The 14,290-nt window shown below is 44.2% G+C and overlaps 1 protein-coding gene across 4 annotated transcripts in view; it reads left to right on the top strand.

Moving 5' to 3' along the window:
- anks1b (ankyrin repeat and sterile alpha motif domain containing 1B) overlaps positions 1-14,290 on the top strand; it is a gene marked incomplete at its 5' end in the record, with an annotated part of 172,808 nt that overhangs the window by 120,309 nt on the left and 38,209 nt on the right. For all 4 annotated transcript variants that reach the window (XM_079183999.1, XM_079183996.1, XM_079183998.1 and 1 more), the window contains 4 exons: positions 1,143-1,801; positions 2,481-2,603; positions 4,771-4,840; positions 6,920-7,026. In XM_079183999.1, coding sequence (XP_079040125.1) covers positions 1,143-1,801; positions 2,481-2,603; positions 4,771-4,840; positions 6,920-7,026 — 959 coding nt within the window. The remainder of the gene's footprint in view (positions 1-1,142; positions 1,802-2,480; positions 2,604-4,770; positions 4,841-6,919; positions 7,027-14,290) is intronic.

The raw sequence follows: 14,290 nt of genomic DNA, 5'->3' as shown, positions 1-14,290 counted from the left end.
GTTCCAATATTTTGCTAATTGTATTAATTGTTTTGTTTTTTTAATCTTTGCTACCTTTCCTTAATTCATTCTGTATGATTTCTTAGACCTCTACCTATGATTGTAACTCCATACATTTGCTATTTAGTCTTAGACACAGTGAGTAAGAGACTATTTTTGAAACTATAAATAAATAAGAGCAGGGCTGTTTCCCTCAGGAGCAGACTTACGACCTGAACCCGGTAGGAACATAGTGTTATTGCTGTGCTACCGTCTCGTCAGAGTTGGAGATTTATCATTATGAGTTTGAGCGCAGCGGCTCTGCTCCGGCGAAGTCTAATAAATAATCGTGATGGACTAAGAATAAATAATGCACCTCTTATTTTGCATTTTGTATCACGAGGAATACATCATTTAAACATGCGAGACAATTGCTGTGACCTCAGGTGTAACTTGTTTGCAGATGTTGAACGTGAGCATGCGCAAACCAACAGGCGAGTAGCCAAGCAGACAAAAACAGAAGCGCGCGCTCAGACGTGCGTCTACAATTACTCAAACACTTACATACAGAGAATCAAAAGAAAGCTTTCAGCGCCGTCTCTTTCACCCCACCGCTCACAGACAGTGAGTGGGCCTCTGAAAGCATCCCCTCAAAAAAATAAAGCCCAGTCAATGGTGTACGGACGTCTGCCCCGATGAGTTCATGCATTCATGCACAAGTTCAGACGCCCAAACACACAGTTTTGCACCCAGACAAGCGAAGGAGCAGAGGTGTAAAATCTAAGTCATGAGTTCTTTTATTTTCCCTCGGGGGAACAAACAGCTTTTTGGGGAAGCAGAAGATGTATTACCGCCTTCTTATCTTCCTTTTTGCAGCTTTGGTTGTTTGGCATTATTATTTTTCTTTATTTTTTGCCCCATTGCGTTCCTCTCTCTGTTCCATAGTGTGCTAAGCGTTTTAATCTGCATTTAAATATTATCATGCGCTTTATTTGTGCAGTGAGTGTAAATGTTTGATCTCCGTTTTGTTTTTTCCTCGTAGAGTGAATCCACTGGTGTGTATCGTTGTTGTGACAGGCCCGTTTTATGCAAATCTCTATCATTTAATCCTAATCAGTCTGTTTGTGTGTGTGTGTGTGTGTGTGTGTGTGCCCTCCGTGCAGACGACGGGCCGTACCAGCGAGACCCGCCTCCTCCTCCTCCTCTCGGGTCTTCCTCCACATCCAGCGCTCTGTTGGAGGAGCGCAGGAAGAGCCACATCCCAGAGGAGTTTGCAGGCCTCCTTCATGGATCTTCCCCGGCGTGTGAAACGCCCGATACGCCGTACCATCTTTACAGCCCCAAACCCCGAAAATATGCCTCAACAGACGTCCAGAGCAGCCTGGTGCAGAACCCGGAGTTCAGCATCGTGATCGGAGGCGGACCCACTCAGATCTGCTCCAAGGCTGGGAGCGATTCGTCGCCTCAGAGGGCCGAAAACGCCTCCCAGAAGCCACAGGTGGTGTACCGGACTATCTTCCACACTAGGGTCAACCAGGACCAGGCCCAACCCAAGAACTGCGAGCAGGTGGATCCACCTTGTGGCTGGTCTACGCTGGGCCACCCCCCCTCCTACTCCTCTGGTCAAAACGGCGAAGTTCCAGAGCTACGGGGGATCCAGACAGGAGGTGTGCCCAAGGGCAGTTCAGTCGGCGCTGGCTACGAGGAGAGGGCCTGCACCCTGGGGAGGATGAGGTCCATTCCCCGCAGTGTGTTGGACCTGCAGCTGTCCAAGTCTCTATCCAAGTCTGACTCCAACCTGGTAGCTGTATCTCCTATACAGGTAAGTTGTTGCTAATATGTCTCAACTTTGATTTGAGTTCTATGTGCAATCCAAGTTTTGAGCCTGATTTATGACATAAAGCATGTACAGTGTGTTGCATTATGAAGGTGAGTTAAATCTTAAACACCGTCTCTTTTTTCTCTGATGTTCCGCTTCTCTGAGATATTTATGTAAGAGGCCAAGGATAACATAAAAGTCTCTTTTATCAAAAGTTATACAAAAGTTTCTCTTTTTTTGTAAAAGTTTAGGTCAGCACCGGGATCTCAGTTAGCAACGAGAGCAAATGCATTTATTGTAAATATTCAGTTGTGTGAATTATGCAGCCGTGGGGATAGTTAGCATCTTGCTGTATCATGCAGACTTGACTTCAGAAACGGCACAGAAACCAGCGCAACCAATTAGACAACTCACTAATCTGGGCCACGGCGCTCCGTGCTGCGCAGCACATTTCATGAGACTTCTTCTTTAATTCATTGCAAATAAATCACAAGCTAAGTACATAGTCTGTTTGATGAAAAATGCTCCATTGTAGATGAAACTTTAATGAGGACTGAAAGAACTTGGTTTATGGTTTGTCCAAAATGTTTAAAGGTTCAAATATTGGACAAGCTGTGCATGTCATTGTTTGTAGTTTGATTATGGTTGGAAAACTAAATCTGATGGTTTTGGCCGTGTCTAGGAGGAGCATGGCTGGGGGTCTGGATCTCGTGGCCAGGGGCCTGGAAGTCCCAGCCCAGGAGAGGGTTCCAGCCCGGCGGGGAGACTAGAGAGAACGCCTTCCTTCACTGCTGAGTGGGAAGAGGTAGGAATGGGGTTTGAAACTGATGTTTCGGATCAATTGAGATGGAGGGAAAGTGGTCAGATTTACAGAAAACTAGAGGGAAACGTGTCTTCTTTTTATCACTTCGGTTAATCAGTTCATTTTACTGAGACACTACAAGCATATCTGTAGTCAAATTGAAGCATCTCTGCAGGGGGCAGTCGAAACCTCTGTGCACTAAGATCTTCAGGTTTTCTTCCCTTTTGCTACTCTACTGCAGAAGGAGTCCCAGTGCTGGTTTAACATGCTCCCACGTTGATTTCCCTCTGGAGCTGCAAGAAAGACCACATATAAGAGAGAGAGAGCGGTTTCTGTTTTAGAGGTCGAGGGTGCTGTGTGTTTTGGTCTCGGTGTGTTTGTGCCTGGGGGCCCCTTCGGCACCAAAGGGCCTCTGACCCAGATGTAATCCATTAGCTGGACGCCACTGTTGGACTGCCTCTTCATAAACACTTTGGGTTGCAGACACATTAGCTTCTGCTCACTGGCCATCATTCACACCACAGACAACACACACCATTGCAAACTGATGCGTGTGCATGTTTACACCCTGAAAATAAAGAATCTCATACCGTTTTATTTTCCTATCATAAGAATGACTTTATTCGTCTATTTTTAAAATGATGCTTAATGCATGCGAGTGAAAGTACATTCGTGTGTGCCTGTCCACATTTGCATGGTCATGTTCATTAGTTCCTCAACACAGCTCATAACTTGCTGATGGTGATGAATTACCATATGGAATTTCCCATAATCCTCGGCAATTAGGGTGACCTTTCCTGTTTAATTGCGTGGTGCGGTATACGAGATAAGATGGCTTCAGGGAAATTGTGGAGTGATGAATGGGGATTTCACTGGCAAAAATAACAAAGTTGCTCTATTTGCTGCACATGTTCAGGAAAGAGTTGCTGTATTAGCAGAAGAGTCATGAAGGATGTCCCAGAACAGTCAATGCTCTGAAGATATCCATAATCATTAGTGCCTTAGGCAAGCTAGTTCCTGTACGTTACATATGTGTGCTTTCATCTGGCTTTACCTTGAAAATTGCTGAGTGTTTGTGGTTATTTGGATGGTAATTAACAGCCTGCAGCTAAATCTGTACAATGCGTCTAATCTAGAAAACCACAGCGATGGTGGGTCCGTTTGATTGTCCTTCAGGTATATAACTTTGCTCTTATATTTCTTAGCTGTAATAACAGCGTAGTCATCAAACCAATTATTGCGATCTGGGCATGTGGCGACATTGCTAAAAATAAGGACCATGAGTAGTCAGATGATCACACAAGTTTTAAACAAACCCACAGGTTTCGGTTTATCCTCCAGATAAAGTTGATAGGACAAAATGACCGTGTGATCATCGGACTTTATCGTAGTGATTTCCAAACCTCAGCAATTACTTTGTCCAGTACAATGACAAAGAAGACTACAAAAATAAACTTGCTTGAAATAGCATGAATGAGGCAGAGTTGGATACTAACTTACTTCGAGTCATTTAATCCATTTTTTATATAAACTTCTTGAGAAATGCAGCTTTAAGATATCTTTTCGTCATCAACATACCGTGACAGTTTAGCCTCTAGGTTCCATATTACAGGTGCATTAGTGTGCAGTTATGCAGAAATTGCTTCCTGTTTATCCAGCTATTAACAAAAGGCCACCGTCATGGTCCACTAGCTTGTAAACACGGTTTGCATCCATCAGACCCGGCCTTTTAAACACCCGTCTCGGGCGCATTTCGCAGCAATGCTGGTTTTCTCTGACCTGTGGTGAGCCAGCGGTCCTGACAGGATGTCCAGGTCCCGTAGTTCAGTGATTAGCAGCAGGTCCGGGGTCTGTGACGACCGGTCGACAGCCAGACACTAATGAAGCCACCGAAGCTCCCTCCATCTGTCTTCCTCTTCCTTCATCTCTGCTCTGTCTTTAAGTTTCCTGCTAACACATCTTTTCCCCCTCTGCTTCCCCTTGCTTTTTCAGTTCACAGGGGGAAAGTCTGACATCCAGCGAGCTGGCAGGCGTAATGATCATGTTATGTGACACTTGAATCCAGAAATAGGGGTTTGCCTTATTACTGGAAAATGGCTTTCCCTTGAATATGCTCTCTAACTCTGGTTCTCTCTCTCTCTCTCCCTCTCTCTCTCTCTCGTTTGTTCAGATCGACAAGATTATGAGCTCTATTGGTGCAGGAATAGGCAGTGGATTGGACATCAAGGAGGACACCTCAGGTAAAATACACACAAACATATATGTGTGAGCATGTCAGTAAATCTGATTTGTGGGACAATTCAGGTTTATTACTACTTAGGTCTTAATTTAGTATTTTTTTGGCCATCGCTGCGTGATAACACCGCACTCACCAAAGTAAATGCTGTGCTCGGGGGACACTGCAATGTTTTTACAATGAAGTCCAACGCGGCAATAAACAGAAGCAGTCGGATTATCAGATAGCAACCAACTGGTTCCCCCCAAAGGGGTTAAAATATAATTTCTGGGATAGAAGAAGAAAAGCATTGCAACACAAAATAATATTTAAGAAAAAAAGATTCCGTTCCTCTAGTCTTTGCCACAGACGGATGCAACTATTGACGATGGCTTGTAGGTAGAAATTGCTTCACTTCATTTCAAGTGGCTCACAGGCCAAACAGGTTAGGAACCACTGTGGAGCGTTCACATTAGAAAGCAGAAACAGGAAATGAAGGTAAACATCCTTGATGCTCATTGGTTGACAGGAAGCCTGCGACCAGATCTTGTTGAGCTCATTGATTAATAACTGAGAGGTGGAGCCACAGAGAAATGACGACGGATAATTGTCTCCCTGCTTAACTTGCACTAAAAGCTTTATTCAGTATAACCAGAAGGAATGATGGTAAAAAACTACAAAAAATAAGACCTGAATTGAAATAAATCTGTGTTATCCTTTCAGTGAAATGAGTGTGTGGGCGAGTCTGCTTTTTGACTTTCTTGTACACATTAAATCCCAGTTTTTTGTTTCCACCTGCATACCTTGAATCCACGCTACTCATCTCCATTTACTGCGTTCATCCCCCTCTCCCCGTGGTAACTCACCCATCCTCCACCTCCTGATCCCCTCGCCTCCTCCTCGCTCCCTCTCTCTCTCTCTCTCTCTCTCTCTCTCTCTCTCTCTCTCTTCATCTATGAATTCAAAGCCTCTGCTAACCATGGTTACCACAGGGAGAAATCCTGTTTGTGCCAATGCAAGACCCCCAAACCACAACAATGCACACATAGCTACACCACAGCACACACACACAGACAAACACGTACATATAGATGCGGCTGCATAGATACACTCAGCACGGTGTGTGTGTGTGTGTGTGTGTGTGGGAGGGAGAGAGACCGGCTTCTTGCAGACAAAGAATCTGGAGCTGTTGTGATGGCTATTATCAGCAGAGCGAGCCAGATATATAGAGAGCGGCAGGGTGACGATCGACACCGTGAGAGGAGATAGAGACAAGAGGTAGACAGAGGAAAGTGAGCTAGAGAGAGAGAGGGTGAGACAGACACAGAGAGAGAGAGAGAGAGAGAGAGAGGGAGGGAATGAAGGAGGAAAGCAGCGCTCAGAGAGAGGAGAGAGAGCGAGGAGGCTGCAGAAGCATACAGATGAGAGTGGGAGTACTTGATACAGAGAAATCTACAGCGCAGGCAGCTCTCTCTCTCTTTCTCTCTCTCTCTCTCTCTCTCTTTTACACACACTCAAACTCGCATACACACACACACACCCACAAACACACACACGCTCGAGGGAGCAGCCAAGCGAGCGCAACAGCTGAAAAAGAAAGCGGCTGCTGTGCCGTGCGCGACAAACACACAGTCAGCCTTCTTTTGCTTGCGGATCTGTACCTCCAATCTTATCCAACACCCATCTCTGGCAGGATTTAACCCCAGGACGGTAGCCGTTTTCTGGATACAACTTCAGCTTTCAAGCCCTTCGCATCCTCCCTCTGGCTGGATTCAGAGAAAGCAGCATCTGGACGCCTTCACCTACCCTTTACCCGCTTGCACCCTTGCATGCTGACCCTCTCCATCCTCACCATGCCTCCAGCCTAGCCTCCACTTCCTCCTCCTACTTTCTCCACTCCCCCACCCCTCCCCTGCCTCCCTTTTATTCTCCTCCTCCTGCTGCCTTGCCAAAAGACTCATCAAAAGCATGGCGGGCTCCTTCGACAGCCACATTGCCCGCCATAACATGATGTGGCAGTGCCAGCTGTCTCAGCCGGATTGCCGCTGCTACCGCGTGGACGGCTACTCCTTACTCAAGCGTTTGCCCCTCCACCCCCTCATAGGTCCCCGTTGCCCAATGCAGTCTGTGGGCCAGTGGCTTGACTCCATCGGTCTGGTCCAGTACGAGAACCACCTGCTGGCCAATGGATTTGACAACGTCCAGTTCATGGTGAGTGTTTGTTTTAAGGGGGGAAAAAAGGGAAGTAGGAGAGATCTTGGAGCTGGGAGTTCAGGATGGGATGTCTTCATGCATCAATCTTTCCTTCTGGTTATTTTTTTGTCTTCGCTTTGAATGTAATCTCGTCTCTCTGTTTGTCCCACCTCCCTCAAAGCTCTCTCTGCTCCCTTATATGTAGATCATCTCATCGTTTTTCTTTACGGTGATTAGCGTTTCTCCTTCTCTTTCATGTATTGGATTTCCTCCTCTTTATATCATCATTCTCTCTCATTCTCTCTTTCCCATCATCGCTGCCTCTCCCCACTGATGCCATGTGAGGTCCTCCCACGCACAGAAATCCTATCTCCAGCATCAAGCTACAGGCATACTACACTAAAAATGCATGCCAAAAAACATGCTTGTTTCATGTTTTTTGCAGACAATTGTATATAAACGCACATAGAAACCCAGCCACTGGAAAGCTGTGCATGAAGATGCAGCCTGAACGTCTGTTTTTAATCCGATGGTCCCTTCATCTACAGTGACGTAGGAATAGAAACTCGCTGGGTCATTTCGCATTTTGAAACTCTTTTGATGTTTCTCGTGTGTGTGTGTGTGTGTGTGTGTGTGCGTTAGTAAGACTTATATGCACAGGAAGAGAGGGTAAGTGAACAGAGAAGTAGGAAATGAGGAGAAAGTGGAAAAAAACGAGGAGAAGCGATGAAGTCAAATTGAGAGAGAAACTGCAGCAGCTGCAGAGCGATGGGTGACATAGCAGAGGGATGCCGACTGGAGGAGTTTGATTTGCAGACCAAAGAGAACGAAATGTTTCGGTGTTTTAAACGCAAAGTAGTAATATTTTACCAACCAGCAGAGGAAGAATGTGTTTTATTTTTGGTAAGGCTGCTAGTGGACGTCATCGGCTGAATGTTCTTTCCCGACATGAGGTCAACGAACGCTGCATGTAGGCATTTGTATCTTATGCAAATGTGCATTCTGGTCCTCCACTCAGTGTGACCTGCATCTCTTTCCGTTAGTTACCGTGGCAACAGGATGAAGTCACAGAATCTCTCTGTTTCTTTCTTCACGTGTTTCTCCATCACATGGTCGGGGCCATACTTTACAAGCATTATGAAAGCTAGGGTTGCTAATCTTGAGAACCCGACAAGAGTACGCTAGATTTTTTTTAATTATCCGGCAGAAAAACCCAGCGCATCGTCGCCAACTCTTCTCCAGTGAAAGTAGCTAGCAGCACCAGCTTCAACCGTCGCTGAATCTGGCAAAAGAGTCGCCATGTCGGCAACACTGACAGGCCTCCCTACAAAGCCGCTACTCCCAAATGATCGCAATGAACGTAAACAACGAACAAGGCTACTGTTAGCACTCACAGATGTCAAGCAAGCAGCTTGTGGAAGACTTGTGTGGCGCGTTATGAGTGCACAGGCAGAGTTCATGCAGACAGGCAGGAAAGGAGGCTAGGCTAGCCCCTTACTCCTCGTTAGTTTACATTAAAGCATCTTATGTCTCTGCAGGGGCTTATTGTTTTTCCATATCAATCAACACAACAGCATACAAACCGTATCGTTGCCCTCTCCTCCCTCCTCATTCCATCTTTTGTTCCTTATGTAAAGGTTTGACTGGCATGATCAACAACGATGTTGCCGTAGCATATAGATAAAGAAAGTGATGATATTTAGAGCAAGTGGAGTGAAACCAGTTACTGATCACATGAAATATAGAAAACAGAGAGTAGAGAAGTACAATACATCTTAAAATGCAATAGGGAAACATTCTCTATAGTACTGTGATTATTTGTGTACAGTACTACCTCCGACAGATTCCACAGGTAGTAAAGGACAGAAATGATGTACCCTTAATCTGTGCTAACCAAATCAAAACTTAAAGCAGCCAGAATTCATTTTGATTTGGCCGCTCAGGCGCAGCTCAACGAGCTCTAAGAACAATGAGATACTATCGCATTACTGTGTAATGGAAGACGTGAAGTGGCATTAGTATTTGTTAGGAGTGAATGAATATAAGTCCAATATTCACCCTCCTCTTCTATTTTGGTTTCTGCCAATGCCTGAAGGAAATAGCTGTCTCTTAAGCTGCTACAAAAAATACAATACCTTACACTCTGTCAGTGAGGGAATTCACAACAATCTCGTGGAAACTAAATGAAGTATTTGCAGAGATCATGTCTTCCAAATGTTGTCTGTCTCATATTAAATTCAAACACATTTCTTTGGTCTTAATGAATGAGACGATAAAGGATTCATTGCTGCAGCTCTGTGAGTGTCCAAGCAACCGTTAACACTTAAAATGACATTTCTCTTTCAGTAATGTCCCCAAAGGTGAAACCCTCTCATCACTTACAGCTCTTCCTCTTTCGCTTCACATGCCGTCAGAACGTTTTTTACTCCCGACAGTTTTTTGGCATGACTTCAGAGAGACTTGGGGATTCTCTGCTCTCCTGGCCTCGCCCCTCTTGTCTTAAAATGTTTCTCAATAGTTCTGTCATCTCCTCTGAAAAGGCCTTTGGATACAATTAATATTGAAAAGAGCTGAGATGAAACAGCCTTACAAACATCAGAGTGACTTCAAAGTCCCTTTTGTGACTGGGCCTCTCTGCGGGTCTTTCTCTGTTGAAAGTTTTTAACCTCTTTTTGTTGTTGTTGTTTTTGATTAAACAGGAAGACATTTAATATTTTGCGCCCTTGGGAAAACTCCGTGGCTACCAAGAATTGGTATTAATGCAGTTGAGGCGCGGGCTACAGCAGCGAGGTTTGGGTCAAATTCATATCAGCACCACTCATTTTGGGCAATCAAATTAAATGAAAGATTTTTCCGGTTTTCTTTTCAGGGCCAGTTCATGTGCAGAACTGATTGGTTTGCAAATGAATTTCACCTCGTTTCTGATCTGTATCAGTGTAGGGCAGTAAAAAGCCACCATGTCCTGGAATGTATGTATGAACACATGCCCGTAAACAGTCTACCATTACCATTCACCACTAATTGGGGTCATTAGAGTGGGCGTGTCTGCTCACCTTAACCTGCTAGTAGAGGACAAAAGCTGCTAGACTGACGGACAAATCGCAAAAAGGGCGGAGTGGTTATTATGGAGACGTCGTTCGATATGAAGGACACGGGATGGAGACTAATCTCGCCCATCTCACATGACTGTATATATGTGAGAGAGAGGGTGGGGGGAGCAGTAGACAGACACTGGGACTGAACAAAGGAAAGGCACAGCCCACATTAGCTTTCTCTCTAATGTCTGTTAAGGAACAAAGTGGCTTGTCTTGCACTTTGCCTTGCAGAACAGTCTGCTAATGTCAGTTTGCCGGCTACACAGCTGATTTACTTAATTTTATTACATTAAATACTTCAACATAACATGGGACAGTAGAGATAACATGACAAAACTATTCCATACACAAATTATTAAGTACAATAAGTAAAACAATGAGAACTGTGTTCATAACTACAATTGAGACATTTCATATAACAGTTTGACCCATAAAGAAAAACTAGATTATTGCAGCTTTAAACAAGTTATATTTTGTCATTATTCATTTGGAATCATGCTTTGGGCCTGGTGAACGTAAGCCCAATATTCATTGGCTGTGTTTGGTCTCCACCAACTCTCATGTGAATTATCTGGCTCTTTTAGCGGCTAAATGCCGTTTATTAGAGTTTTTTCGCTGAAATCGGCCGCCTGCTGCGTCTGGAAACGATGCTGATGAGAACAGTGAGACTGAACCAAAACAGTGAAGGGATGACTAATTGTTATATCAGTTGGATTTTGATTATTAAACAGTTTTCATAGCAAAGTCTGGCATTGTGTGTTCCTCCGAATGCATGTAATCAGAAACAGGGTTGCATGTGACAGAGAGCGGTGTCTCAAGATGTTCAGAGCTACCTGACTGTGGATCTTAGCCATCTTTATGAGCCGGGTTGGTAAAGAGCCAATTCACCTTGCTTAGTCCTCTGTCTACAGTCACACTGCGCCTGTTAACACTCATCATTACCATCAAACACAAAGACACTCCTTAGTAAACACGGCATGCTAGCGTTGAACCTTAGAAATGTGACCAGAATAGAAGTGGAAGGAAGAGAGCGATGGAGGTCGAAAGTGGAAATGATAAGATTAAGCACGGTGTGTTATCGCTCGCCTGAGAGATGGATACTAAAGTAAGTCTTGTGAGAGTCACATAAACTGATGCTTTGTGGACTGAGGAGGCACTGAGACACACAAACAAATACAAAGAATTTAATATAAAAGCTCCTTTATCGGGATCTTTTTTTATTTGCTTTCAGGCAGCACAATGAATCGAAGGAAAAGATAGAAGCCATTTGATAAAGACAAAGGGATTGCAAAGACGAATGGGGGTGCAGTGCTAGATAGACAGCAGCAATGAGGAGATAAAGCATGATGTCATGCAGTGTGTACTAAAGAAACCGACGCCGATAAGAGTGAAGTGAAATTAATGAAAAAACAATATTTGAAATGAAACATTGTCAATATCCATTTTTCATTCAAAGGCGGCACCTCTAATCATCCTGATGAAGGAATGTATTTATCCTGGAAGGGAAATCCTTAAGCTGCTACCAAGTTCACATATGAAATCTAGATAAATGTAACACAAACAAGTTTGTAAAGAAACCAAAGCGCATTTGAAATACGGACTAAAAGTGAAAGTGAGGAGAGAGAAGAGAGGGTTTGAATAGCAAGTAAGAGAGAAGCAACATTATAATGAGAACAAAGGACAAGTTATTTGATAGCAAAGCAACGGAGGATGGCAAACGAATGAGAGAGGAAAGGAACAGAACGGAGAAAGAGCAAGATACAGTAGGCCGAGCGTGATTTGTTGTACTCCACTAAGCCCGTTGGTGCAGATAATGGCCTTCACTACCATCACTGAATATCAATGTTTGCTCCATCTTTAGTTTTGCCTCAACTCTCCTAACTGGTGCATGAATTTAAATTCATGTGTTTGTGACCCACTGAGGCGATGTTTTTAAGTGCCGCGGTCGACGTATCACAAGCTAACCACGGGCCTTTGGCAGTTTTTATCAACACAGTGGATGCTAAACACCGGTAGCCACCAGCGAAATAGAGTGTTAGCGTTCATGCCAGTTCTGCATACCAAGTGTTTGGGAATTCACCAAAACATGTGCAAGATAGAATAACAACCGACGTAGGCTTTAGGCTTTAGGACGATGAGTTGAGCCCCAAAAACTTCGTTTTTCGTTTCTGTTTTTTTCTCGTTAATCCTCATTCAGGTAATATCGATGTATCCATGTGATTTATCATGTGCAGTTGGAAATAGAAGACATGGGACAGACCTAATGTAATGTTAAGACAGAAAGGGGAGCAGGGCAGGATATGTTTGGCGATAAGAAGAACAAATGCGATGGAACTCTGTCTGTTTCTTTCGGGATTCCAACAGGGAGCAATTATAGCCGTGCCTTTGAATCCCACCATAGTCTGCTCCGCTGTGACTCTGTGAGTTATTACTCTGCCGTGGGGTTCTAGCACGGTAACTCCAACGTCGGCTTTGCTCTGGGCTCTATTAATCAGCCTGGGAGCTGATCTATGAACTGCACTCCTCTCGCAGAGGTCCGGGCGCACAGGTTGGTGAGGAGAGAGTGGAAGGAATAAGTTCAGCCACAGGATCGGCCCAATCAGCTGCTGCTGCTGCTGCTGCTGCTGCTGCTGCTGCCTGAGGTTTCATGGTGCCGGGACGGACCGGTGGAGTTATACTAATGAGCCTGCAGCAACATAGCTCACTTTAAGGGGCTTTACTGTCCAAAGAGTATTGACATTTTAAACTTACTTTCATCAAGGCAAAGTTTAGAAACAAGCCAGGGGATTTAAGTCAGCAAAAGAAGAAGAAAAACTAATTTGGCAATAAAACGAGAGCATGGATTAACCATGTGTTTGTCTGTACATCGGTGCTCATGGATTATAAATTAAGGTAAAACAATTATTCGGAAGTAGAGTAAAGATGCATTAATGGAAAACGGTAAAGCTGGGTGAGTTAGATAGTTTCATTTTATTTTATCCAGGAAAATCCCTCTGATATTTTGAATCTGTTTTACAGGAGATGGTCCTTGTCCTGGTCATTAGAGGTACTACAATAAGTCATTGAATCTTTCTACCCACTAAAAACAAGCACTGATGGCACGGGCCCTGTTGCAATACGAGAGCTGAAATCACCCACATAAGAGTCCTAATGTCCTGTTTGATCTTTTTGATTGTTAAGGGATATGATTGTGTGTGAGGATAAAGTGCAGACTAGGCGAATGTTTTTGAGCCGTCATTTTTTTCCTTGAAAAACTAAACGAAGGGTATATATTACCTAGAATTAAAATGTCACAGCATCGGAGCAAACTGTTCTTTTGGAGGGCACCGCGGTCCCCAGAGTGGACTTCAGGAAGGATGTAAAGTAAAAACAAAAAGCAGATATCTACTATCTACCTGTTTCCCCCCTTCATTGATCACTGTTATTAGTTTGAAAGGAAAGAGATGGATTGACAGGTGTAATCCTTCAATCCTACACCAAAGAATGTGTGTGTGTGTGTGTGGATGCTCCTCAAACTGCCTCCCGGCTGCTCTCACAGTCCCTCACCTCCTTCTATATCTTGACCATCACTGTGGTGATTACCTTGCTTTACTTCTCAGTCTCTATATCTGGTGGTTTTTCAGGCTGAGACGCATCTTCTCTATGCGGCTTTTTCCTCTCGGCACCTTTCCTCTAATTATCTGTGTGCATGAAGACTCTCCTGCCGACCCTCTGGGGGGCAGATGACTGATAGGCTTCTTAATGTTTCCCATTGGATTATTGAAGGTGAAACTGTGCGTGATAGCCACACAGGCTGCAGTGTGTGTGTGTGTGTGTGTGTGTGTGTGTGTGTGTGTGTGTGTGTGTGTGTGTGTGTGTGTGTGTGTGTGTGTGTGTGTGTGTGTGTGTGTGTGTGTGTGTGCGGTCTTAAACACGAATATCCAACTTGTCATCTATTCCATTGATTGTAGCTTTGCTTCAACATGTTCATTGCTTTCCTGTCTTTTCTCAGTCATGTCCTCTGATATTTCACTCACAGATTGCCGTCTTTGAAGCCTTATTGTTTGAAAATAAATCTGTGCCAATATCCGGCTATTGTCATTGTAGTAGAGTGTATGTTGTTGCACTAAATCATAGAAACTCCTACAAAATGCTATTTGGATTTAGTGGAGACTTTGGCACCATGAGTGTGAGTTTACTGATGTGGG

The sequence above is a fragment of the Pholis gunnellus genome (assembly GCF_910591455.1).
Source record: "Pholis gunnellus genome assembly, chromosome: 22".
Lineage (NCBI taxonomy): Eukaryota > Metazoa > Chordata > Actinopteri > Perciformes > Pholidae > Pholis > Pholis gunnellus.
This window is presented reverse-complemented; position numbering and strand designations above follow the sequence as displayed.